This window comes from Aethalodelphis obliquidens, unplaced genomic scaffold, assembly GCF_003676395.1.
Source record: "Aethalodelphis obliquidens isolate GAN/ISIS:26980383/991018 unplaced genomic scaffold, ASM367639v1 scaffold48, whole genome shotgun sequence".
Taxonomy (NCBI): domain Eukaryota; kingdom Metazoa; phylum Chordata; class Mammalia; order Artiodactyla; family Delphinidae; genus Aethalodelphis; species Aethalodelphis obliquidens.
This window is the reverse complement of record NW_020837992.1, coordinates 233,688-259,320: the sequence shown is the minus strand read 5'-3', so window position 1 is coordinate 259,320 and position 25,633 is coordinate 233,688. Positions and strand designations below refer to the sequence as shown.

The 25,633-nt window shown below is 51.5% G+C and overlaps 1 protein-coding gene across 1 annotated transcript in view; it reads right to left on the bottom strand.

Annotated features, from left to right (window-relative positions):
* Window positions 1-17,879, bottom strand: part of PPFIA4 (PPFI scaffold protein A4) — a 33,908-nt gene extending 16,029 nt beyond the window's left edge. The window contains exons 1-18 of the mRNA XM_027082645.1: window positions 17,254-17,879; window positions 15,110-15,211; window positions 14,552-14,716; window positions 14,163-14,237; window positions 13,842-13,931; window positions 13,075-13,266; window positions 12,629-12,775; window positions 12,225-12,359; window positions 10,263-10,346; window positions 9,835-9,966; window positions 9,407-9,469; window positions 8,629-8,720; window positions 6,422-6,530; window positions 4,657-4,865; window positions 2,884-3,124; window positions 2,386-2,421; window positions 2,035-2,168; window positions 1,571-1,737 (exon numbers count right to left, since the gene is read on the bottom strand). Coding sequence (XP_026938446.1) covers window positions 1,571-1,737; window positions 2,035-2,168; window positions 2,386-2,421; window positions 2,884-3,124; window positions 4,657-4,865; window positions 6,422-6,530; window positions 8,629-8,720; window positions 9,407-9,469; window positions 9,835-9,966; window positions 10,263-10,346; window positions 12,225-12,359; window positions 12,629-12,775; window positions 13,075-13,266; window positions 13,842-13,931; window positions 14,163-14,237; window positions 14,552-14,716; window positions 15,110-15,211; window positions 17,254-17,487 — 2,407 coding nt within the window. The 5' untranslated portion in view covers window positions 17,488-17,879. The remainder of the gene's footprint in view (window positions 1-1,570; window positions 1,738-2,034; window positions 2,169-2,385; window positions 2,422-2,883; window positions 3,125-4,656; window positions 4,866-6,421; window positions 6,531-8,628; window positions 8,721-9,406; window positions 9,470-9,834; window positions 9,967-10,262; window positions 10,347-12,224; window positions 12,360-12,628; window positions 12,776-13,074; window positions 13,267-13,841; window positions 13,932-14,162; window positions 14,238-14,551; window positions 14,717-15,109; window positions 15,212-17,253) is intronic.
* Between the last annotated feature and the right edge of the window lie 7,754 nt (window positions 17,880-25,633).

Genomic DNA, 25,633 nt, shown 5'->3' with positions numbered 1-25,633 from the left:
TCCTCCAAACCAAGGGAAAAAGGAAACCCAGAGAGCCAGAGTGGGCTTCGAGGCTCAGACAGAATTATCCTGACCTGGGTTGAGGGTGGGGAAAGAGGCACGTTCAGAGATGTGTGTCTGGGCCTCTTTCTCAGGGCCACTCACTTGCACAAATCTCAAAAGGGAACATGCATAGCTCTGTCCTCTTCTGTTAAGGATCTCCTGAACTGATGCTAGAGTTCATGGCAGGGGCAGCATTTTACAATTCATTTAAGCCCTGGTCACTCCTCACAAGTGCACAGAGGACCGAGGGTGTTGGTAATCCAGAAGCCAATCTGGGATGCTGTCTTAGGTTTAGGTGCCAATGTGGTGTGGGGAACATAGGAAATCATAAGGCTTCAACACGAGATCCCTCGTCCACTGACCAGACCTTCTCAGTCCTGCCCCCTCCCATGTGTGGCTGGCTCCACAATATATTTTGCAAGGCCCTTATGAGCTGGCCCCAGCCTAGGGTCTAAACTCACCTCTTCTGCTCCCCCCACCCTCTTCCCTCCCCACTCTGAATAGACTCAACTGCTTACAAAACTCTCACACCCATGAATCTTTGCCTTTCTCAGACCCCCCCTACCCCCCGCCTCTTCCACACACACACACACACACACACACACACACACACACCTCTTCTTGGCTTGGCTAATTCCCACTTAGCCTTCAAGCTTCTGCCCAGGTGTTGCCAGCAGAGAAAGCTTCTCCTGTCGCCCCCACCACTCCATGGCTGACCTCTGAGTTCCAGAAGCACCCAGAGCCTATTGCTATCTTAATATTGTTTTAGAATCATCTCTTTATTTTTTCCTTTTCATTAGAAACTGAGCTCCTTGAAGGAATGCACTATTGCTCCGATACCTAATACTAAGCCTTGTTTACAGTAGTTACTCAATACGTGTCTATTGAACAAATAACTGAATAGATGAGGGAAAGAGAAGAAGGAAGGGAGGGAAAGGAAGAAAGGAAAGAAGGAATAGGGGAAGGGAGAGGAAGACAGCTAACGTTCATTGTGTACCTACCACACACCAAGCACACACTGGAACTTTATATCGTCATAGAGGTGTTAATAATGCTACCCTTGCCCAAGCACTTACTTGACTATAATGTCTACAAAGTCATGATTAGGCATTGTGATATTTTGAGTCCTGAAGGCAAGATATACTAGGAATTAAGAACTGACTCTCTTAGAGAAAGAACTAAGAAATTTCTCCTGAAGGTCCTGAGCACAGTACCTCAGAAAACCTCCAGATTGGAAGAAACCTCAGAGGTCCAACCTCACACTGAATACAGGAACCCCTTCTACAGCATATCAAATAAACAGCCTGACACTGATGCCTGACACTTCTCGTGGCAGGAGCTACCACCTCATGAGGTAGCCCTTCCCGCTGTGAAATAGCTCTAACAGAAAACTTCTTCTCCGGAGCTGAATCTCTGTGTCTGTGGCTTCTGCCCACTGGTCCCTGGGAGGCAGGCAGAGAAGACTGGATCCAAGGATACTCTCCTGCTTCTGCCCTCTACTCGCACCCATTTACTAGGAGACAGAGACCATGGCCCGTGGCTCCGTCCTGGCTCAGCTGGATCAGCCTGCCTTTCTCCTTCTTCCCAAACAGGCGGCCGATGGATGATTTGATGCCCTTGCGCTTGGTGCCCTTGTGCAAGGAGTCCTGGCTGCTGTTGCTGCTGCTGGGGTTGCTGCCTGGATCCTCCAAAGCACTACAGGATGACAGCCAGGAGCGGGTGGAATGAGAAGAAACATACTTAAATTACAGCATGAGAGATGGAAGTTAGACTTCAGGAAGAACTTACAGTAAGTGTCAGAGTTGGGAGGGTTAAGGGGGTATGATCAGAGCATGTGACCAAAGGAGACATGGAACTGTCCTTCCCCGATGGTGTGACAAGTGAGATGTTCAGACACCTGGGACAAGTGAGATGCAGCCTGTTCAGAGGCAGAGAGAGGGATGAGATAAACTTGGGAATGGAGAGGCTCGATATGGGGTCTGCTCCATTTACCTCTTGCCTTCTTCCTGGCTCAGGGCTGGGTGGCCAAGCTTCTCTAGCTGCAGCGTCCTGGGTGAGGAAGGAGGAGAAGTCTCACATTTTATGGTGGCTTTATCCTCTCGGTTCTCTTCCCGAGACACTGGTGACTGAACAGACAGTGAAGCCGTCAGGGGATAGAGGGAGAGATCTGGGGCCTGCCTACCCAGCCCAGACAGGCAGAGGAGCATGGAGAAAAGCAGAGGGGAGGCCCTAGGGGCCTCTCAGACTTCAGACTCAGATTCAAGGGCCCAGTGGGGAGAAGCCAAAAGGGAAAGGCCTGGGAGAATTAACCTATTAGTACCTGCGTCATCATGCAGCACTCACCAGCAGCTTCCTCCTATGCTTTCTTAAGTCACTGGGCTGGAAGAGAGAGTGAAGGGTGAGCTTGGACTCACCCTTTGGTTGCTTGAAAGTCTACCCCAAGGGGAGCCCAGTGGTCTTAGGATGAGAAGATAGGATTCAGTGCCTCACACAGGCCTGAAGAGAATATCACAGCAAAACAAAACAAAGCAACAACAACAACAACAAAAAACTGGCTTGAAAAAATAAATCAGGGCTACCTCTGGAAGAGAGAAAGAGGTATGGGCATTGGGTGAGTTTCTTAAGCATTACCCAAGGGAGAGGGTAAGGAAGATACTACATAGCCCTTTCCAGACCCAGAAGGACATGCTGGTGACCTGGTATGCCAGGGTCTGCACACATCATGAGAAGACGACGCTGGGGCCCAAATGAGAGAGAGTGAGCCCTGCTGTGCCTTCTCAACTCCCCTCGGCCAAGCCCAGTGATGACAAGGTTGTTCATCAACTGCCCCAAGACTCTCACCAAGGTCATGACCCCCATTCGGTCCAGGTCCTGGGTAGCACTGCGGGAAGTAAGCTTAGGTGTGGAGCGGCCGCTGAACAGAGGGGATGCGCTGGCCAGGGACAGGGCAGTCAGAGAGGTGGGGATGGAACCACGTTTGCGCAGCTGGGTCAGATTTAGGGCCTCCATGCTGCCACTAGTCACTCGTGTCTCAATCTCCTCAGCACGGAGCTCTGTGGACTCCTTCTCTTCCTGGATCATCCTGGGAGGCAGGCAAAACCAGATCTCATGATTAGCCCCAGAGAGGACGAGCAGGAGGCAGATGTGGGCACTGCCTGCAGTCACCACCCAGTGACCCCAGGTAGAAGGCAAGGCCAGGTGTGCCCCATTGTTTTCGGCATTGCAGGGACATACAAGGCCCTGTGGGCAGAGTTGGTTCTATCCCACTGCAGCTTAGACAATTTTCTCTCTTTCTTGTTAACTGGCCTAATGTAACAAAACTCCCTAATTTAACAAAAGCAGTTGCTGGGAAAGAAGGCAATTTAGTCAGTGGAATATAAACCTTCATGGAAGTCAGAATTCTTGACCTACCACTATCTATAGGGCCTCGGTTTCCCAATATACCCAATGTCAGGAATGGTCTAGGCCAGTATTTCTCAAACACAGGAACTTTAATTGATACTGATCCCTGATGGAGCCTTTCCTGTTCCAGGGAAAAATTAGAATAATAGTGATAATGTTATGTGTATGAAGGGGGCACTCAGAGAGGAATGTGTGTGTGCACACTCACACACACGCACACACACTCTCTCTCTCTCTCTCTCACACACACACACACACACACACACACACAACTAATGTAAACATGCCAACTATCCTTTAGGAACAGGACCTATCTTTATTCTCAGAGCATGTCTTTCCAACTTTAGGGATGTTAAAATATCCTTTCTTTTGTAGAATGGTTGTGATAGGAAATGGTAATTATCTTTAATGTTTCATTCTGCAGAATGAAAGTTGGCAGTCCTGTGTTAGTACCCTTCTCTTTGTGTGTGTGTGTGTGTGTGTGTGTGTGTGTGTGTGTGTGTGTGTCCAGTGTTTTCTTCTTAGCTGGTCTGTGAAATCCAAAAGTGTAGGAACCATTGAACCAGATGGCCCCTACAGCCCTGTAAAGCTCTGACATTCTCTGGTTTGGATTTTCTCTTGCTGTTTGTCACAAACATTAATAAACTCTCTACAAAGGCAGGGTGAAGTGCAGGTCTTCATAACATTCCCTGCCAATGGTTTCTGTTTGATGCCTCATTAGAGACCAGAGGCATGACACAGTGCACTGAGTTTAGACCCGAGTTTGAATCCTGGCTCTGCCACTTACTGCATCGCTTTGGGCAAATCACTTAATCTCTCTGGTTTGTTTCCTTGTCTATAAAATGGAGATAATGCTGTCTCCTCCAGTGACTGTGATTAGACTGACCAAAGCTCTCACCCTGAGTTGGCCTCAGTATGTGGGAACTACACTCATAATGGTTATGTTTAGCTTCAGGAGCTTCAGGAACACAGTCTCCATAGACCTGGGAGAGAAAATGAAGCCTAAGAAGTCAATCTGAGGTCCTACCCCTCTCTGTCCAGCACTGGGCCAGAACCTTGCCTGATGCTCCACACAGGGTCCCTAAACTGTGGCACTCTAAGGTCCAGCTGTAAGAGACAAGCAAACACATGTAGAATCTCTCCTGCAGTGACCAAACACAAAGAGCCTCTGTCCTTCAAGGAACCTCCCAGGCCCTCCACCCCTGCCCTAACCTGATCTCCTCGTTGATAGCATCCAGCTGCTCCTGCAGCATCATGGCCAGGGTCTGGGCATCTGAGTGGCTGCTGGGGGAGACAACGTCCACGGAGCCCACCAGACCCCCTGGCTCATCCTCATCCACATCAGAGATCTCAGGGTCACTGTCAAAGGCAGGGGTGGCTGTGGGGACCAGCACCCCAGGCAGTGGAGATGGCTCCCAGTCCTTAGCAGAGAAGGAGGGTAGAGGAGTAGTAATAAGACACACCAGATGACTAAGGAGCAGGACCCTCCCAACCTATACCAGCAGCATTGGCATCTCCTAGGAGCTTGTTAGATAAGCTAAATCTCTGGCCCCATCCCAGACCTACTAATTCAGAATCTGCATTTTAACAAAATCCCGGGTAACTTACTTGTATGTTAAAGTCTAAGAAATACTACGCAAACTCAAGGAGCCAGATAGCAGAATGGTTAGGAACAGATTCCAGAGACTGCCTTGCTTTGAATCCTGGCTCCACCCAATACAAGCTACAAGAGAGTTGTTTCACCTCTCTGTGCCTCAGTTTCTTCATCTGTAAAGTGGGAATGGTAATAGTACCTACTTCATAGGTAGCTCTGAGGATTAAATTAGGAAATGCATGTAAGGCACTTAGCACAGGGTCTGGCACCAAGTCAGCATTATGTAAAGGCAATCTGTTTCTACTCACACAAAAGGTGACTAGATATAGGGAACGAGAAAAAGCCAAGCAGGCATGACTGTCTTGTGTCTCAGAGTTTCAGCATATTACAGGACCCTCCAATCAACCCTCAGAGGAGGTAGCTTCTCAGAAATCATTCTACAAACCCCTTCGGTAGACAAAGGTCCAGAAGCAGAAAGAGCACAGAACTGGGCTGGGAGTGTGAGAAGAGCAGCGGAAGAAAAGGAAAGAGGTAATCTCTAACCCCATCCTGTATGACCCAGACCCCCAAGATCCCCTTAGGGCTCTTTTCCCACTCCTGCAGCCTTTAGACTGAGGTCCTGGGTAGCTGCTGTGCTCTTATAAACAGAGGAAAGGGAGAGAGGGGAGAGAGAAAAGAGATGACTTCCGACTTCAACTCCCCCCTCACACTAGGGGTTTCCTAATGGCAGAGATGAATCTTCCGCCATCAGACTAGGAGTTCCCTCCTTCTCCACCTATATCTTCTAGTGCCCTAGAGCATGTAGAGGATCTGGGCTCGAGACAGAGCACGGTTAACAATTATGGGGCTAGGAAGGAATCAGACTTCCCCAAAAGATCGAAGTCAGTCCTTTTCTGCCCCTAATCTTTCCTGTTCCCTCTAAATCTCCCTAGGCAGACTCCACATGAGCTACATGCTTCTCAGAAAACTTCAGGTGCCGTCCCATGGCCAGTTAACCTGTCATCCTCTCTCACCTACCCATAAACCACAGCTTTTGTTCCAGAAAGCTTGCCAATTCCATCTTGCCCTTGCATCCCCCAGCCCAACCACTAGAAATACGTGCCTGCACACCCAGGTACACATGCACAGGCTTCAGTGGGGCCTCAGGGACTAGCTGACCACCCACCAGCCTCTACCTCTTGCCCACCAGGAGGTCGAGGCGAGACACAGCTGTTGCAGTGATGGCCCCAACCCCAAGGCTGCAGCTGTCGTTGACACGGGGGAGGGTAGGGGGAGGATTTGCATCACACCAGCCGTCTGTGAAACTGGAGCAAGGCGCGTGGCTGAACTGACCCCAAACTCCCCAGGGTAGACCCATCCACACTCACCCCTCCACCCCCTCACCTTGGCAGACTCTTCCCGCAGTGCTGAGTAGGAACGATGCAGACCTTGAGGTGCGTGGGCGGTTGCGCTCAGGGAGAACCGCACATCTGCTGCACTGCCTATGTGCGCCCTTGAGTGGCGGATGGGGGAGAGAAGACGAGCCCTGAGGACTGACAGCCCCAGGTTACACCCACTGGGCCCAAAGAGTTAAGGGATCTTCAGCTGGGAAAAGAGAAGTCTTAGCAGGACATGAGCTTCTGTTAATGCCTTAAGGGCTGCCACGTAAGCAAGAGATTAGGTTTATTCTCTGGTGCTCCAGGGATCAGTATGATCCAGGGGAGAAAGTTCTAGGGAGGCAGCTTTTCACTTAACACAAGAGGCACCTTCAAATAGCAAGAGCTGGCTTATGATGCAACTGGTAGCTTTAAAAAAGCTGCACTCCCCTCAGAGAGGTATTCAGGTGGAGACCCTCTGGCCACCTGACAAGAATGTGTGGGAGGGATCATGGCACCAAGAGAAGTTGGAAGGAATGAGCTCTAAAAGTCCTTTGAATTCTGAGCGTCTTTGTTTCTTGGTCTTCTCCCTAGCAACTACCTCTGGTCTTCCTCTGGACTAAATCCCTGGCCAAAATTCAAGCCAGGCATACTCCCTGTCCCCAGGAAGCTTCAGAAGGCCCTGACACTGTATCAGAGACATGGGCTAGAGAAAGCATTTTGACTGCCCCAAGGGTCTATCCCAACCCTGAAATTTTAGGATCACAGTAATGATCCTCTGGAACATCTGGAGCCTCCCCTACTGACATCTCTTCCCTATGCCTTCCCAGTTTAGAACTTGAGGGAGCCCAGAGCAAAGGGACAGGGTGAGCCTACAACAGGTTACACAAGCTATCTGGAGGGATGGGGGAGTTTCTGCTTATTCCCCCCTTTTCCCTGCAACTCAGTCCCAATTCCATGATGGGGCCAGTGCTTCTACAGTCAAAGCCAAGAACTCCCAACCACTAAGGAAAGCAAGCAGTGCTAAATAGCTTGGTGTGCTCTGGGCTGTGCCTTCTTAGTTGGCGTAGGGGGTTGGTCTCTTCTGAGCAACCTACAGGAAGGGAGAAGTAGGAGGAATTCCAACTACCATTTTCTGTCTCTATTCCCTGCTTCTCTCCACACTCCTATACAAATATTCCTAACAAACTTGAAATTGATACCCAAGTCTCTAACACCCCAGAAACCCACAGGCTTCTCTTCTTCACGTTCAACATCTCTTTCCCTAATTTAAGCCCTACCCCTCTGCACATATACATGTACAATTTTCCTTTAACCTCTCTTCAAAGAAGCTGATCCCTATTTCCCTGATATAACGAGAGCATGACCATAGGGAACCTTATGTGTTCTGATCTAAGAGACTTTGGTTTGGACAGAAAATATCCAGGAGCCATGAACCTTGAGTGGCATCATCCACTTCAGTCTCTTCGATCGTCAGCCTGCCTCTCTGGGCAAAGAACTGAGCGCAGGTTTGAGGTCTGAGTTCACTGCCAAATGCTTCACAAAATATGAAGAAAAATCCAGAAGTTCCCTAAAACATGGGCCTAATTTAAGCATTAGGTTCAGAGCCGTAAATAAGGTGTCTCAAAGTAACTAGAGTGGGACTTCCCTGGTGGCGCAGTGGTTGAGAGTCCGCCTGCCGATGCAGGGGACATGGGTTCGTGCCCCGGTCCGGGAGGATCCCACATGCCGCGGAGCGGCTGGGCCCGTGAGCCATGGCCACTGAGCCTGCATGTCCGGAGCCTGTGCTCCCCAACGGGAGAGGCCACAACAGTGAGAGGCCCACGTAATGCAAAAAAAAAAAAAAAAAAAGTAACTAGAGTGAACCAGATACTCCCTGTGAGCAGGCCCTGTGGGACGTAGGTGAGCATGTAACTCAGCAGACCCCTCTCAAGGGCGTGCCCTCTGTCGAGGAAGCAGGAATCATGCCCTGTGTCTCATGGCAGTGGCGAAGGATCATCCTGTGCTTTAGTTGCCTCTCAGCATCCCTCAGAGGACAGGTGCTCCCTTCTAAACTGCCCAAGTGAGCTGGGTGACTTTACAAAGTTCTCTAAGCCTCAGTGTCCCACCCTGAATGTGAGCAGGACCCTGAGATCCTGGGCAGTGTTTTGGTGGGAGGAAGTCTCCTCCCCCAGGGCCCATCTAGGTCTGTCCAGGACTCCATCACAGCACACTAAGCCTCCTGAGCTCCAGTACCTGGAGTGGATGCCATCCACAAATGGCCCTCCTCGACCCTTCAGCTGGTCCACCTCTTGGCGCAGCTTCTCAATCTCTTCAGACAGGCGGCCCTGTGCCAGGCAGAGCCATGGTGGGGGTAGGGGCGAGGGAGGGGAAGAGCGAGGAGAGAAGGACCAAGAGAACAGCAGAGTTGGGGAGAAGCAGAAGAAAGCACTGCAAAGTCCAAAGCCAGGGACCCAAGGCCAAGCCCACAGATGACACCAAAAGAGAAGAGGTCCAACTGGAGAGTGAGTAGAAGGGTTGGCAGGGGCAGGGCCAGAAGGAAGGTCTGTCTGGAAGGACTCTACCAGAACAGGCCTGCTGAGCCCTCACTAACAAGCAAATGCATGACAAATAAGGCTGGGCAGCAGAGGGGCCCTCAGTGAACTCCCAGACCTCACAGACATTGCTAGCATAAGGATAGTGGCTAATCTGCCCCAAATCACCAGAAAGCAAGAGCTTCACCAGGTTTGCGGCCCCACCAAATCCTTCTGTCGAGTCCTTCACAGCGTCCCGCCTCTCTGCTACCCACTCTGCCCTATGCTTACGGCTAAGTTTCTTCTTTACAGGTGGGTGGGTGATGCATCTACTACGATAGGCTTTAGGGAGGATTAGTGAAATAATGTGTGTACATGGACTAACAAACTGGCTAGCACAGTGCTGGGTTTTAGGGCAGCTGCTTGAAACACAGGCGTGTTCCTTCCTCACAGCAAGCTCAGCCCTCCCGGGCTGGCAGGGCTGGCCAGCAGCTGGGTACCTTGTCATGCTGCCGCTCTTCAATCTGCCGCTGGGAGCTCTCCAGCTCTTGGATCAGTGTGTTCTGGGGGAGAACAGCTGTGAGCCAAGATGCCCCCCTTCCCCTCTACCCCGGCTCCTCTACTCAGGCTCAGGCCTTCCCCTTCCAGCAAGATCTGCCTTCCGGTCTGCTCTCCCAGCCCTACCTCTCCTTGCCAGACCGCCCCACCCCCAGCCCAGGCTGCTCCTCTTCAGCCTAACTCCACTCCACAGCCCTCCGCACTCCCCGCCTCGCCCAGCCCCCCAGCCCCGCCCGCTCCCGACTAAGCTCTCACATCCCAACCATTCCTGCTCGCCCGGCTCCACCCACACCTTTACCCACCCCGCCCCTTTCCGCCAGCGCCGTCCTTCCGGGCAGCACTGCCCATCCAGGCCCGCCACCCACAGCACCTTCTCCTCCAGGGCCGCCATGCGCTCCTTGAGGTGGAGCTGCAGGCGCTCATTCGACTCGCTAAGCAGTCGGTCCACGGTGTCTGACAGTCGCTTGCCGTGGTCCTCGTTCATCTTCTCCCGCTGGCGCATCTGCATAACCAGACCACCTTGCACCAAGCCACCCCAGGGCCATCTCACTGCAATCCCAGGGAGCCACTCATTCCTGCTGTGGTTCCAGCCCACTCACCTGTCCCCTTCTTATCCTCCGGGGGCCCCTGTCTGCAGCTTTCCTGACCACCTCCTCCCACCCCTCTGTGGCTCTGTCTCTGTCCCTAGCCAGGTCCTTCCCTAGCTCTCACTCTTCCTCCTTTCCCTACCCACAGACCATCCTGGGATGCCGCCCTGGGGTTGAGAGGAGGCTCGAGAGTCTGGCCCGGTAAGCTCACCCTTGCCAGCTCTTGGTTCTTTTCCTGCAGCTGTCCCTCCAGCTGCCGCAGGTGCTCCTCAGTGCTGCCATGCCGCTCTTCAGCCTGGAGGGAGGAATGGATCAGTGCAGCCCGAAGATCATCTGCCTTCCTGCTCAGACCTTGTATCCCATGCACCCAGGTGCCAGAGCGGCCCTTGGGAATCAGGGCCTCAGGGACCAAGGAAGCCAAGCTCTCCACTTACCATCTTGGAGCATAATTGCCACCACCGTTGCCTTTCTTCCCAAGTACCCCAACCCTGCCGCTTCCCCCCACCCTCCATACCCTCTCCTTCCTGCTCAGGGCTATAGCCTTGAAACATCCCAGAGCTGGCAGCTCAAGAGGCTAAATTCTCCCTATGCTTCCAGAAAGAAACCCCACTTGAAAGTATGAGCGACCATAAATCTCTATGCCTCCAGATAGATGGAACTGCCCTTAAGAGCATGGACTCAAACCAGACTGGTTCAAATCCTGGCTCCCTCCCTTCCCAGCTGTGTGACCTTGGGCAAGTTACTGAACCTCTATTGAGCCTTTATCTCCTCAGTTGTAATAACAGCACCTATGCCCATGGCAAGGACTAAAGGAGATAATCCATGGCAAACACTTAGGACACAATGAGCACTCAACAAATGGTAGCCATGGTGATTACCTTTGTTATTAAAGCAGCCTGGGTGGAGTGGTCTCCCCTTCGTTCATGCATCTTCAGAGATGGAGACCCCACTGCCTCTTCTGACAAGGTATTCCAGACTATCACACATCTTGCAGTCAGGAAATCCCTCCTTAAGGCCCTTCTACTATGACTCCCTTGAACATATTAATCACTTCAGTCCATCCCTTCTTGTCAGTTTTGAGAGTTACTAAAACTGACTGCTCAGCATCCCACACATAATGTCTTCTGCTGCACTTTAAACTCTGCCCTTCATTCCTAGGGGCCTGAAAGGCCTTAGAGACGACCAAATTCAACCCCATCATTATAGAGATGATGACATCATCACAGAGATAATGACACAGACGCCCAATTAGGGAGGGAGTGACTTTTCCCAGGTCACAGAGCAAGTCAGTGGCAGAAGCAAACGTGGTCCTGGGTCTACCGAGGTACAGCCAGGCTGCAGGTTCCATCCCCAGAGCCCCCAAGCTGCCACACTGGCACAATGGCCAGCCTCTATCCTCCAGAGGCTCTGGGGTCTGATGCTTATTAAATATTGGTTTTCTTCTCTCCATTGCTTGGGTGGGTAGCTATGGTGATCCCACATGAGGCACCCCTGAAAGCCTCCGACCCGCTGTAAACACTCCTAAATTCTCTTGATTAAGCCACCACATGTAGATGTCCATGCATTTACATAGCTCTTCCAGACCTAGGATGTTTTCAGCCTGCATACCTCCATAAAGTTAGCTATCCATTGGGTAAAATTATATTCCCTTTTATTTGTCCAAAAGCTGAAGCCTTCAAACAGCTAGGGATGGTCCCTAGATCTAGAATGCTTCAATTTGACAAAAAAAAAAAAAAAAGATATGCTCAGCCTAAACTCCCACCCCATTCAGAGATGTATAAACTTTGATCATATTTCCTCTCAGATTTCACCTTTCCAGAAATGAAAGTCCTATTTTTTCCACTTCAGACCCCCCCCCAAAGGAAGTATTAACTACAATGGTGTAAATGATAATAAAAATATTTTGCATCAGCACAGTTTCTTCTACTTATTAAAGTACTCTTACATCCCTTCTTATGGGACTGTCACATCCCTGTGGGGTGATGAGGGCAGGGATTACTCTTCCATGTGACAGACACAACAACAAAGTGTGTTTCCTGGAGTCATGCAATGAGAAGCAGTTTCCTGGCCCCCAGCCCAACGTGCCTCCCACTCTCTCCATTCACTGCCTGGCTACATAAGAGCTCAGGAAGCAGGGAACAGAGGAAGATTCCCAGGCCCTTGGCCCACTTGCCTTGGTGAGGGCTGCAATTCTCTGGGCCAGCTCAGCCTCCACCTCTGGCAGCGTCTCAGCCTTGCGCATCGTCTGCTGCAGTTTCTGCTCTGCTACCTCCAGTAGCTCCTGCAGATGCTGGGCTTTCTCCTCACACTAGCAAAGTAGGGGGTGGGGAGAAGAGTCAAGAGGGAGTACTGAAGCTTCCCCCACCCCCTGGCCCATCCTCAGTAGAGAGCAAGTGATAGGTCAGAAGCCGCAGGGAGCAATCTTGATTCTTGGCTACCCAGAGATACCTGACTTTCCCTTTCCCAAGGCGGCCAGCACCTCAGGGTCTCCTGGGCCACCAAGGGGAGGTTCCAGCATGATCATTAGGACCTCCAGGGTCAAGTACAGTGTCCCCCAACCCCATCTGCAGGAGTTACCTGGTGGTGCAGGGACTCCTTATTGGCCAGCTCATTCTCCAGTTTGTTGTTGAGGTCATGAATCGATGTGGCCTCACGCTGAGCAGCCAGGTAGCGCTTCTCCAGTGTGGTTATTCGCTTCTCCACGTCCTCCTTCTGGGCTAGAGCCTGAGCGGTACAGGAGAGGATGAGATGAAGGTCATCAGCTTTTTCCTGCCCTAATCGTGTCCGCACCTCCCCACCAAATCTGGCTGGCTATATCTCATCCACATTACCCTATCAGTTTCTGACCTTGACCCATCCCTCCTACCACTCGTCCCCACATTGGACCCTACCAAGTGTTCAGTCTTACACACCTCAGCCCTTGCCTGGCTCTCCCTCTACACCCAGGACATCCAGCAGCTACCTTCCTGAGTGCCAAATACCTGCACCCAGAAAGATAGGGTCGGGCCCAGGCCCTTGCTCACTTCCCGGAGGTCCCGCTGATGTTTGCTGCTCAGCTCCTCCGACTTGATAAGGTCCCGGCGGGCTGTGCCCAGGTCCTCCTCAAGTTCGGCCACGGTTGCTGTCAGGGTGACCAGTCGCTCCCGGGCCTGGCTCAACTCAAAGTTCTGCTTCTCCAGGAGCTCCTGCAGCTCTTCTACCTGGCCCGCGTCATGCTCCAGAGACAGTGAACTATCAGTCAGTCATCAGAGCCTTGAGCATCCCATTCCCCTGCCCTGCCCTGGGGAGGTGGGAAGAGGGACAGCACAACCAGAGCAGATCACAGCTCTGCCCCCAATTTTAGAGCACACCTCCAGGTACACCCTTCTTCCTCTGGCCTCCAGAAGCTCATTCCAGACAATGACCAAACACTCTCACTCTCCTGTGTATCTCTTGAAAAATAATCATGCCTAGTTTTACCTGCTATTTCAGCCTCTTGTAACCTAGGAAGGGGCATGACTAGGGGAACAGAGGCTCAGAAAGAGAAGTGATCTCTTAGGTACATGGCACCTAACAATGCAAGTGAACAAACACATTATATGCTTAGCAGTGTGTGTACTGGGCACTAAAACAAAAATCTGTAGAGTTCTTTGCAGATGGGGTAGGGGGAAGAAGGAAAGAGAGATGGTACCATTGGAGAAAGCTCCAAGTTTAATTCAAGCAGTTGCTCTACTGCACTAAGGCAGGGCAGGGGCCCCACCTCCTGTCTGGGGTAAAACATGTCCCCTCTATGCAGCTCCCCATGACCCACCTTCCACAGGCATTTCGGTCCCTTTTCCACAGTCCCCTCCTCTTCTGCCACTCCATCCTGAACCCCTGCCTCCTGCTGTAGGGCAGACACCTGTAGGGCACAGTCCCCAGGGCAATGAGTCAAAGAGAAGAGAACCTCCTATATATTCCAGACCCTTCCAAGTCTCCCACCTCCTAGAGAGAGATGTCTCCTGTTGGCTAACAGTCTCCAGTTGAGACAGACGGGAGAAATCTGATGAGGAACAGAGTGGGGAAAAGGGGTAAACCAGCCTTGGCTTCCAGGAGCTGTAGTCTACAGATGGAGGGAGGGCAAGCAGCTTACCTGCTGGTGGGCACCTGCCAACTGCTCTTCCAAGGTGGTCACTCTCTCCAGGGCCACCCGGAGCCGCTCTCGCACCTGTCCAAGATAAAAGGGGAGATGAAGAAAGAAACAGGGACCCCACTGGACTCAAGTTGGAGAAGCCTGGGCTTGGTCTACCACCACTGAGCATAAGGCAAAGAGAAGGACCTGCCAAGGGGCAAATTTCTGAGAGGGAACCTAATAGGATGACATGGAAATTGGATTAATGGTAGGAGGGAGCCAGTTATGAAGCTAGAAGGCAGTTTTCCCTAAACACAGGATTCAGAAATCTCAGAGAAGGGATGCATGGAGGCTCTGGGGAAGGCTGGCTGGATTGGGGGTGGAGGCAGGCTGTGGGCCAGCCTAGGTACCTTCTCATCCAGGGCCTTGTGGTGCACAAACAGTGACTTGAGAGCCTTCAGCACCTCCACCTCACTGGAAACCCCTGAAGGTGACTGAGCCTGACGCTTCACCACAGTCATCCTCAGTGACCGCTCATGACGGGACACTAGGCACTCCAGATGTTCCAGAAGCAACTGGCAGAGAGAAGGGGAGGGCAAGAGGAAGGGCTGTGAGCCTATGCCCCAGGGGCTATAAGCAGGGTCCACACGAACACCCAGCAGACACGAGTACTGCCATGTGTACCATTGTCAGAATGGTGAAATACTTCTATGTGGGTAAACAGCTGCTGCCCCAACTGAATACCTGCCCTAGCCTCTCTCCCAAGACCCCGACCTTTCCCTTGACCCCGAACTAGAGGTGAAAAGCCTAGCACTGATGGTTGAACAAACTGACTATCACCCCAGGGTGATATAAGGCAGGAGGAGGTTAGGATAGGGCTGGGGATGTGCCGGCCCTGGCCATGCCTGCTCCCTTGGTCATACCCCCCACCCCCAAAGCACAAACACACGCCAGGTCACCCCACTTACCCTCGTGTTATTCCGCTCTGCTTTCAGCTCTGATATCTCTTCCTCCCTCTCTAGAAGCTGCTCCCGACACATACTCAGCTCCCGGGTTAAGGTGGCAAATTCCTGAAAACCCCCAAGGCCCCTCAGTGCTTGGGGATCCACCACCTAAGCAGTATCCTGCACGCCCGAGTCAGTGGTGGGATCCTCTCACTTGTCCCTTACTTCCACCAACTGTCCCCAGAAATATCCCTATCCATCCATACTACTAGCATGTGCTTCTCCAGAGGGGAAGCATTCCAAGGGTGTGGTAGGGTGCAATGGAATACAGTTGCATAGAAGAGTGAGAAAGCCACCAGGTCTGCTCTGCGCCCCTTCCCCCTCCAGCCACCAATATAACCTGATTATGTCCTCCCTCCCATTTTGTACTTCTGTTTCTCCAACAATCCAGTGACATTTCCCTTTAGAAGTGGATGGAGGGGAGTTTCACTTCTGGTTTGGCATTAGTAACGTCCCTCCCCAACTCTAACCCCTCTGACACACTGCTGCCAGGGTAATCTCCCAAAGCACAGTGTTGTTTACACCGTTAAATACAAACTTATTATCCTGGTTTCCAGCTTCTCTCGCACAGTTCCTTTCCATACACCCTAAGACCTGGTCAACCTGGGTAACCGCTGTTTACAGTCACTAGTAAACTTCTTAATTCCACACCTTTGCTCAGTGGGCTCCCCCGACCCCTGAAAGCCCAATCTTCTGTCAACACCTGATCTTTCAAAGTCCATCTCAAAGGACACACCTCCTTGGGACCTTTCCAGACTTCCCAGTGGAAGGCTTTCTCCCTCCTCTGAAAACTGTTACGAACACAGGCACTCTGAGCACCTACCATGTACCAGCTCCTGTGCTGGTCACTGGAAACACAGTAACAGAAAAGACATAATCCCTGCCCTCATGAAGCTCCCAGTGAGGGGTTGAGATCAAATCTCAGGTCTGCCCGTTGGTGACCTTGGACAAGATACCTAACCCCTTTGAACCTCTAATCCGAAAGACAATCCTCCCTCAAGTGTTGCTCTGAGGATCAATTATCTGGAAGCTATTTTAGGTGTTGACACTGTTTTAACAATCCTTTGGGGGCCCTCTTCTCTTCCTCCACATTTTCTTCCTATCATTTGGGCTCTTGTCTATCTCCTTTCTAGTGTTCGAGCTCCCTGGGGGCAGGGACTGGCTCCTTCATCCTGGGGGTGCTTGTTCAGGGCTCCAAACACAGTGGGATAGGATGGGCCCATCTCCCACCCCAATTCCTCACCAGGGCTCCATATTCCTATCTACAGAGCATCACAAGACTCTGCCCCCCGAACGCTTCTGGACCCTGGGTAGGAAACTCAGCCACTCTGGTTCTTCTCCCCACACGTGGGGAGAGGGCCTGGAGCTGAGTCCTGAGCTGTGTGGCCCCTCAGGGCTGCCTCCCTAACCCTTGCAGCACCCCCACAGGCAGGGTGGCCATGAGCAGTTTACCAATCTCCTCAAGTTTCAGCTTCATCATTTGTAAAATAGAGATGATGGCGATAACAGCACTAACTTCAGCACTGTGGAATTTAGTGAAGGAAATTCCAGTCAAAGTGCTTAGCACACAGAAAACACAATAAATGGTGACCATTATTGCTAGTAGTCATGTTGATTGAGGAGAATAAGAGGGGTATCACAGCTCTGCCTATAATATTCCATGTGATGCCTCTTGTTTTTTTCATCTGTGCAATGAGAGGTGGACTAGATAACCTCTAAGGCTTCTCCCATCTCCATTCTCTGTGGTTCGCCACCCACCACTTCCAAGAATAGGACCCTGGTGAGGAGCCTCCATGGTGGAGGTGTCTTTCCAGTATAGCCTGCCACCTTCTGGCTGCATGGGTTCACTGCAGTTGGCAACTAAGGCTGGGTTTTCTTCCTGCATCAAAGTCCATCCTTTTCTCCAGGTGGAGCCAATTTCAGCCTGAGGCGCTTGGAAGTAACAGGGAAAAGTATTATGAAGCAAGGCGAAGGAGAGTAAATGCTCTGTGAATTCCATTTGTTGAGATGCTAATAGACGAAGAGAGCTGAGGGCCCAGAAGCTGAGGGCTCTGAAAGGCTGGGTGAGGGGAAGGGGATGAGGGAGATGCAAGACTATCGGGCCTTACCTGGGGAAGGGCAGAGTTAAGGTGGCACTGGAGCTGGTCTCGCTCATGCAGGGCATCCTGGAGCCGGCTCTGTGTCGCCGCCAAAGTCTCCTGATTCTCCCGAAGGGACTCTAGCAACTTCTCCCGCTCATCCAGCATGTTCACCATCAGCTGCTCAAAGTTGGCGTCAGCATCCGTTCCATGGGGAGACCCCAGGGGGTCCCCCTCGTTGATTGTGGGCATCACTTCACACATGGTGGGGGTGGGCAGGGCCTTCTCAGTGTCAGGGCACAGGGGAGGGTTTCACAGGGTTGGCACCTCCAGGGCGACCCGTGTAGGGGTCTCAGAGCAGGCAGTACCAGGTGAGTGAACAGATGGGCAGGGGCTTCTCCCATGGCATCAGTTGCTCTCGGTCTGAAAGGGGACTGGTGCCCAGAGTGCCCCTGTGAAATGGAGTGAGAGGGCCTGGTTTAACCTCTCAGCGCTGGGGCTGGGTGCCCTATGTCCCCAGGCAAGCAGGCAGCAGCTGAGTGTGGCCATGACAGGCAGGGAGAGCAGGGCTGGAAGAGGGCCCTTTCCTTAGACTGAGCACTGGAGCCTGGCAGAGTCCCAGCTGGGTCCAGCAACAACCATCGTTTCCGGAGGGCAGTGATCTGTTGGAGAAGAGACTGCTGTGAGAAACAGCTGAGCAGAGAAGGGCATCCAGGAGGTGGGTGAGGGGAGAGGAGGCAGGAACGTGGACCAGAACGTGGGGAAAGAGGGTGAAGAGTTGGCGCATGCCCCTTCTCCGGGCTTACTCACTCAGATGGTGCCTTCCTTAGTTCTCCCAAGAAATGCACATGCCCACTGCTGTAGCCTCTGTCACCAGCTTCCCCCACCCACAGCTGTCAGAAGTGCAGCCGCAGTGGAGTGGTTCCCCCTCCCACGTGGCTTGCTGGCCAAATATAGAAATAATTCAGTAAGCGGCAAGGGAGCAGCCGGAAGGCTGCCCAGAGTCCTCCCGAGACCTGGGGCTGTGAGAGTGGGAGGAGAGGAAATAGGGTCCCTGCCCCACCCCATAGGTTTCTCCCCCACATTCAGGCCAAGGCAAGCACAGAACGGGTTAAAGGGCTCTTAGTGGGTGTGAGTCCCATACAGGATGGACTACTGGGCTCATAGGAAACAGGGACAGAGTACCTCCTACCCTGACCACTGGCACAACATGGCTCCTTGAAAAGGCACAGGCTGGACACTGGGGCAGGCAGACAGCCCTGACCTGCTCCATGCCCATCATTCAGGGAGGAGGCTCTGGCTCAAGTCATCCCCTACTCCTGAAACCTGGCAGACAGCAGGCTTCCATTCTGAACTCATGGCCTACCACCTCTGGGTTGGAGCAGAGACAGAATGATGTAAAGGATTCATGTTGGTAGGTGGGGGAGATGTTACTCTCCTAGGGCAGGGCTTCCATGTGGGGCCCCTGCTCGTGTCTGGGAATCTTCTCCCTCCATGTAACTTCCCAATGCTGGCACTGTCAGAAAGTCACCAGCTAGGGTGGTTAGCATGTTGACAGCCTGGCAGTAACGCCTTGAGCCTGGCACAGGGAAGCCCAGTGGTCAGAGCAAAGGAAGGTGAACCGAGGAAGGCAGCATGCAGCTAGAGATTTCTGCCTGCCATCAGCTTCCAACCTCCCTGCTCACTGCTGGAAGGCCACCACCTTAATCAGTTTTCAGAGGGAGCTGTCTTCAGAGCTCCTGTTTTATGAGAGATGGGATGTGAGACACCCAGCACAGTAATGGGCACTCAGAGAAGCCCCGTAAATGCTGCTTTCCTTCCTTCCCTACCCCATCCCCATTTGGGAGACACAGAGACAGCTTCCTGTTCACCCCTCAGGTAGCAGACTGGGGAATAGGCAGACTGGGAGGGTCAGGGAGAGGACAGGCGGCATTTGGACCCAGTATGAGGTGAAAAGTCAGACACAGGGAACCTCTGGCCTGTGGCAGGATTGAACCTAGCAGGGGAACCAAAAACGGGCCGTGTCTCTTCTACCTGAACCCCCCTGTCATCCCCTTATCCCCTCCCCCAGAAACGGGGGATAGCCAAGGTGAGGCTGGGGAGGAACTTGGGCATGGATAAGATAAAAGTTAGAGTGCCAGCTTGAGAACTCCCAAGCTCATACCCACAGCCATTCCCAGAGGGCCCAGTAGTTCAGGCAGCATGTGGGCGTGCCCACACAGGCACACAGGGAGACACAGGAACTTGGAGACTTAGGACATACACATGTTCCCAGACACAAAAACTGGATACACACTCTGATCCAGGGATCCATTCCCCAAGCCGGACAGCCACCATAAAGGGCAGGGTTCCAAGAGGTGAAAAGTAGCACCTTGGTCTGCACCCTACCTTACACCAATATCGCTGCCCCACAGAGCAGCTGGGAGCAGGTAGGAGGGGCTACTACCCCAGTCTTGCCAGAGGTGCCATCTCACTAATGCTAATAACAGCAAGTCCTCTGATTCTCCAACCCACTTCACCCTAAAGCTCCAATCTGTGAGGTTTAAAGGCCACACTGGCCCCTCATACCTCTCCAAGCTCATCAACAGCTAGGCCCTCATCCCTTCCCACTCCCCTACCCCCATCCCAAGAAGAAATGAGAAGCAGAAAAGAAGGCCAGTCTGGGGAAGGGGCCCCCTATGGCAGAGGCTGTCTTTTGGAGAAGAGTATAGTGTGCTCAGGAGCTCAGGGACTCAGTCCAACAGATCTCCAGGCAGCCTGCAGTGTAATATAGAGGAAGGAGCCCAGAGCGGGGACTCTGGAGACCTGAGCTGCAGTTCTGCCAGACCAGCTGAGTGATCTTGGGCTTGTCATGACCTACTAAGGCCTCTACTGTAAGAACCCACAGCCCTTATTTAGTCCACCTCAGAGGGATGAGATCATGGATAAAGAGTTTGGAGAAGCACCCCACAATTGTAGGGGAGTATGAATTACCTTAGTAGTGGGCAAAGGCGGGCCTGTGGGTGGGTTTTGCCTCTCACTGTTGTGGCCTCTCCCGTTGCAGAGCACAGGCTCTGGACGCGCAGGCTCAGCGGCCATGGCTCACGGGCCCAGCTGCTCCGCAGCATGTGGGATCTTCCCGGACCGGGGCAAGAACCCGTGTCCCCTGCATCGGCAGGCGGACTCTCAACCACTGTGCCACCAGGGAAGCCCTGTGGGTGGGTTTTTTATGACTCCTTATGGGAAAGGGGTTGGGAAGTTCTCAGGAAGGAAACATAGGACCTCAGGCTGCCCACAGTGATGTGCTGGCCATTTGGACTGACTTGGCCTCCTCAAATCCTCCTAGTCATTCTGGTAACTGAGAAGCTGGCTTCAGTGCCATCAGCCCTTTCCCAGCCTCCTTCCAAACCGAGAGCCAGGTAGCGACTCCACTTACCCTAGTGAACTGGCATCATGTAGAGCAGGTTGAAGATGAGCCCAGAGATGTATGCCAGACAGATGCCCCTGAGATGACTGTCCAGGACTTCCTCTCCCTGTCCCCACAAACTGCACAAGCATGGTGAGCAGAAGGGAGCTTGAAGACAGCCACATCAGGACGCCTGGCTTTTCCTGGTTCCATGGCCATCTTTAAATAGCGCAATTATCATCTCAGCCTAACACAAGCCTCCTCAACTCCTGCATAATTTCTAAGTAACACTCACAAGTCCTGATTCAGAGACGAAAGCTACCAGCCCCCAAAGCAAACATATGTGAGGGGTTTTGCCAAGTGAGGAGTGTGGGCAGGCTGTGACACAACAGAGAAGGGCTCCAGACTGAGCTGATGTGTGTGTGAGGAGGGAGGGGTCAGATGAAAACCAGGCCTCTGGGCTTTTAAACACAGAAGAGGCAGACTCTGAGGCCTCTTTGGCTCCCCCCAAATCACCCCCATCTTTTCCTAACAAACAGGAGGGATGGGCACTTGGGTCTGATGCTCTAGCTGGCCACATGCACACACAGACAGGCTGGCTCCCCACTGCCCTGCCAGATGGCAGGCCCCACCATGGTGAGACAGCTCAGCAAAGGCAAAGCTACCAGCTCCCATAGAAGCCAAAGGGCCAGGGCAAAGCTTCCAGGAGCTGTGCTCAAGTCTAAGTGGGCCATGAGCCACACAAAGAGGGCGCTTCAAGGTAAAGAGGTAAGAGAGGAAGGTCAGATACCCACCCAAAAGGGTGAAGACCTGAGGAAATGGGGAGGGAAGTGGTCATCTAGGAAAATAATAACAATTATAATAGCAACTATGATTTATTCAATATTTACCATGTGCCAGACACTGTGTTGTCAGTGGACATATATTAACTTACTTTAATCCTCACAAGTCCTTGCAAGGAAGACACAATTCTTCTTCTCATTTCACAGATGTGAGAATTGGGACTTAAGTCATGTAATCAAGTCTATTACAGCTAGTAAGAGGAAGAGCTAGGATTCAAGTCCAGTCTGTCTGACTCCAAAGAGGGGTAGGGGATGGAGGAAGAGGGAGTGGACATGACTCCTTCTGGCATCGTATTTCTTCCAAGAGGCCAAGGCACTTGGGCCCTGGTCCTTGTCGCCTTCATCCAGGGAGATGGCAGCCTAGGGATAGCTCACCTCGGGCCTCCTCCACTGATCCTCCTCTAGCTTGAGCGAAGGCCTCTGTGTAGCAGGCATCATGGTCATGAGGCAGTCACTTCCCCACTGGAAGTGACCTGTCTCCAAAGCCTCATCTACCACCTACCCAATTCTCTCCCTCTACCGCCTAGCTGGCTCCATACTGAGTTGTAAGGAGACTGCCTGAGTTCCCCATACCATACCACATTCCCACAGGAGCTACAGAAACACATTCTTCTGAGCCCTCAGCCCCACTCACCCTGTGGCGTTTTCAGATACCATCCTCCCAGTAGCATGAAGTCTCACTCCCCACCTCTCTTTTCCTCTAATCGAGAAGCTTCTCCTCCTCCCTTGTTCCTCTCCCTATCCAGCTCAACATCCCAAGAAGATTTGCCCTCACTCATCCTCTTCTCCAAAGCCCAGTCAAGCCCTCTCTCCCCTGCTACTCCCTAGCTCTGCCCACTGTCATGCTCTCAGAGCCCACCTATTGCTCATGAGCTTCTAGCACCTCACCTGGCCTGCCTCAGTCTTCCTTTCCATGTTAGTCTAAGGAACTCCTGATCACCCTTCTAAGCTCATCTTAAATACCACTTTCTCCAAGGAGCCTTTTCTGATTCCCCCCCATACATAAGATTGGCTGTTCCACTGACCCAGCACAGCCTTTCCCTCTGTTTGTGCAACATAGACTCATCTGAAGACTCTAAGGTAAGAACCATAACCTAATTATCTTTGGATGCTCCAACACTTACCACGGTCCTGACATACAAGGAGCTGAATGGATACATGTGACAGAGTCATTCTGCGAAGTGCATCTCTGACCAACTTTAAAGAAGGGGAACTCTAAAATAGAAAAAACTGACTCAAGGCCTGGGAATAGGTTCATTTGTCTTCCCCTCTGAAAAATTAAAGCTTCTTTACAGCAAGATGGAGGCCACTCCTGCCTCGAAAGGAAGACTCTGGAGCAGGTTGATGGGCTGGCTCCTCCACTGACATGTGACTCTGGAAAGACACCTAATCTCTCTGAGCCTCCGTTCTTCATCTGTGAAATGGAGATGACAATAATATTCACCTCACATAGCTGATGTGAGGATTACTAGAGTTAACATATGCAAAGTGTTGACATCCATGTCCAGCAAACACTCAGTAAGTGTTAACTCTTAGCACCCCAGGCTCCTGAAGCACCTCAAGGCTGGGCCCACTCCAATTACAATAAGAAAACTAAAAATCTATATTAGCTACAGGAAGCCTTCCAAGAGAAAAACACTCTTGGAAAAGCTTTATTGACAGTTTCTCACTGCTGGCCACAAATCACTTCTAAATCATCCAGTTCCCTGGGCCCCTAAAAGGCCAGCAGTTAGACTTTCTCTGGGCATCAGGTTCCTAAATCTGGAAAATGAAGGTTGTAACACACAACACGATACAGTGATCTTACAGGGTGTCATGAGGGTCAAAGGAGTTAAGAGACATGAAACTGTTCTGAAAAGTATAAAATGCTACCCAAGCACAGGTTAGCACTGACTGCCAGCCCAGATACTCAACTTCCGAACATCGGTGCATTCTGTTGATTCAGGAAGAGGCCTCTCTATCTGACAGGTTCCTCTGGGCCCGTATCTGTGAAGGCCATCCCTCCAGCTGCTCCCCAGGAGTTAGTTATGAACCACCTCTTGCTAAGACATGGCCTATCATTTGGGTAAGCAAACAACTTTCTGTCCAAACCAGGATAGTGAATGGAAGCACTGTTAACAACCACACCAGGGCACAGATATAAACTGCAGCTGCCCCGGGCATGCCTAGCCGTATGGTTACTCTCATTCTCACCACCCCAGGAGGACTAATGTCAAAGGCTAGTGGGGAAAGGAGGACTGCAAGTCTCTGTGCACCTCCAAAATAGTTCCGCTTCAAAATTACAGCCATCACAACTACATCTTTAAATTAAGCCAGGGATTTGCAAACTGGGCTTTATGATAGAGTACCTTTGGGGCAGCCCGGGACGAAAAAAGGGGAAAGAGGTGAGACAGACACAAAGGGCTCTGAACTCTCTTTCCTTTCTTTAATCTCATCAACTCCAAGTCTGTCAATTTTACTGGACATGTGGTTAAGGTTTCATTTGTATAAAAGGGTTCCAGGCCTAAAAGAGGTTAGAAGATCCCTGGTAAGTATTGTCTACAGAGACCTCTGCTAAAATAGATACATGTTCTCTCAGAGAGGCAGCACATCAATGCAACAGAGAAAAAAACCTGGGAAGGCTACACAGGTGACACTGGGGGCCCACATTCTAAATGTCTAGTAGAGATAATTTATTTACAAAAGCTAAGATAGGCAGGACCTGGCTTTCGCTGAACTTACATCATTAAGTACAGTAACCCTAACCATCTTCTGCTAATCAGAGCCATTGATTAACACTTATAGATGTCCTCAAATAATGTTTGCAAAAGAAGAAACAAAGTAATAAATGTCATTTATTTGGAGGATAAAAATCTTTCAAACTAGAGGTCTGTGTGGGACAAATCTGGGTCCTCTGGTGTTCACAAAAAACTGCTCAGAGGTTTCTGCGTTTGTAGGTCAACCCATCAGATTAGAGAGCTGTCACATAGCAGAAAACAGAACTGCTCAGGGGTAATCAGGAACACCAGAAGGGAGTGCTGCCAGGTGCTGGGGTGTGAAAGGTCTAGAGTACACAGAACTACCCAGAGACATATAGGCACCACAAAAAGTGTGTATGTGTATGTGGTCACAAAAGTATGGGGGCTATATGTGGTTATGACACAGAGAGAACGTGGGGGAAGGCATGTATATTCACACAACAGAGTGTGTAAGTGCATAGTCATGAGAATTTGTGGCGTAAATGTGTAATCATGAAAGAGAAGCATGTGTGTGTGTGTGTGTGTGTGTGTAAGAGTATGGTCATGAGAATGGGGTCCTGAGCGCATGTGCATGAGAGAGCATGAGTATGTATAACGGTGAGATTGTGTGTGGATGTGTGTGGTCATAAGTGTATGACAGGGCTCATGATGGTATACGACTGTGGTCGTGAGAATGCATGTGTGTGTGCAGTCATAAGAATGCATCTGGGAGTCATGAAATCATGTATGTTCATAAGAGCTCATGGGTGCCGTGAGAGCTTTGTGTGTGTGCATGATCATGAAAGCGTATCACTGGTCATGAAAGAGTGTAAGTGTATATGTGGTCTTGAATTTCTGTGGGAATGTATGAGAGGGAAAGGAGGGAAGGATGAGGATAATAATGAAGGAATGAAAATTCCACTTGTTCCATGTGCTCTGTCCCAAACAAGGGCCAAAATTTTGGGGTACTCCACAACTGGCCTAGTGTGAGCTGAGGTCAGGGAACTGGGCCGAGCCCACCCTTCTACTTACCACCATCCATCAGAGCTCTACTGCCCAATCTCCTGAGCCCAGGGCTCCGTGTGCATTAGAGATGGCAGTGGTCACCCCCTAAGTCTCCCAGAATGCTCACTCTTCATGGAACAGTCAACGTCAAGCTCCTGACCTGGCTGCACTTCCCAGGCCCTCCTCTCAGCAGCTATCCTCTAAGCCAGCGGTCCACAACCTTTTTGGCACCAGGGACTGGTTTCGTAGAAGACAATTTTTCCACGGACGGAGTTGGCGGGGGCATTGTTCAGGTGGTAATGTGAGAGATGGGGAGCGATGGGAAGCGGCAGATGAAGGTTCGCTCGCTGGCCCGCCACTCACCTCCTGCTGTGCTGCCTGGTTCCTAACAGGCCTTGGCCTGGTACCTGTCTGAGGCCTGGGGGTTGGGGACCCCTGCTCTAAGCCAAACACAGGAAAAT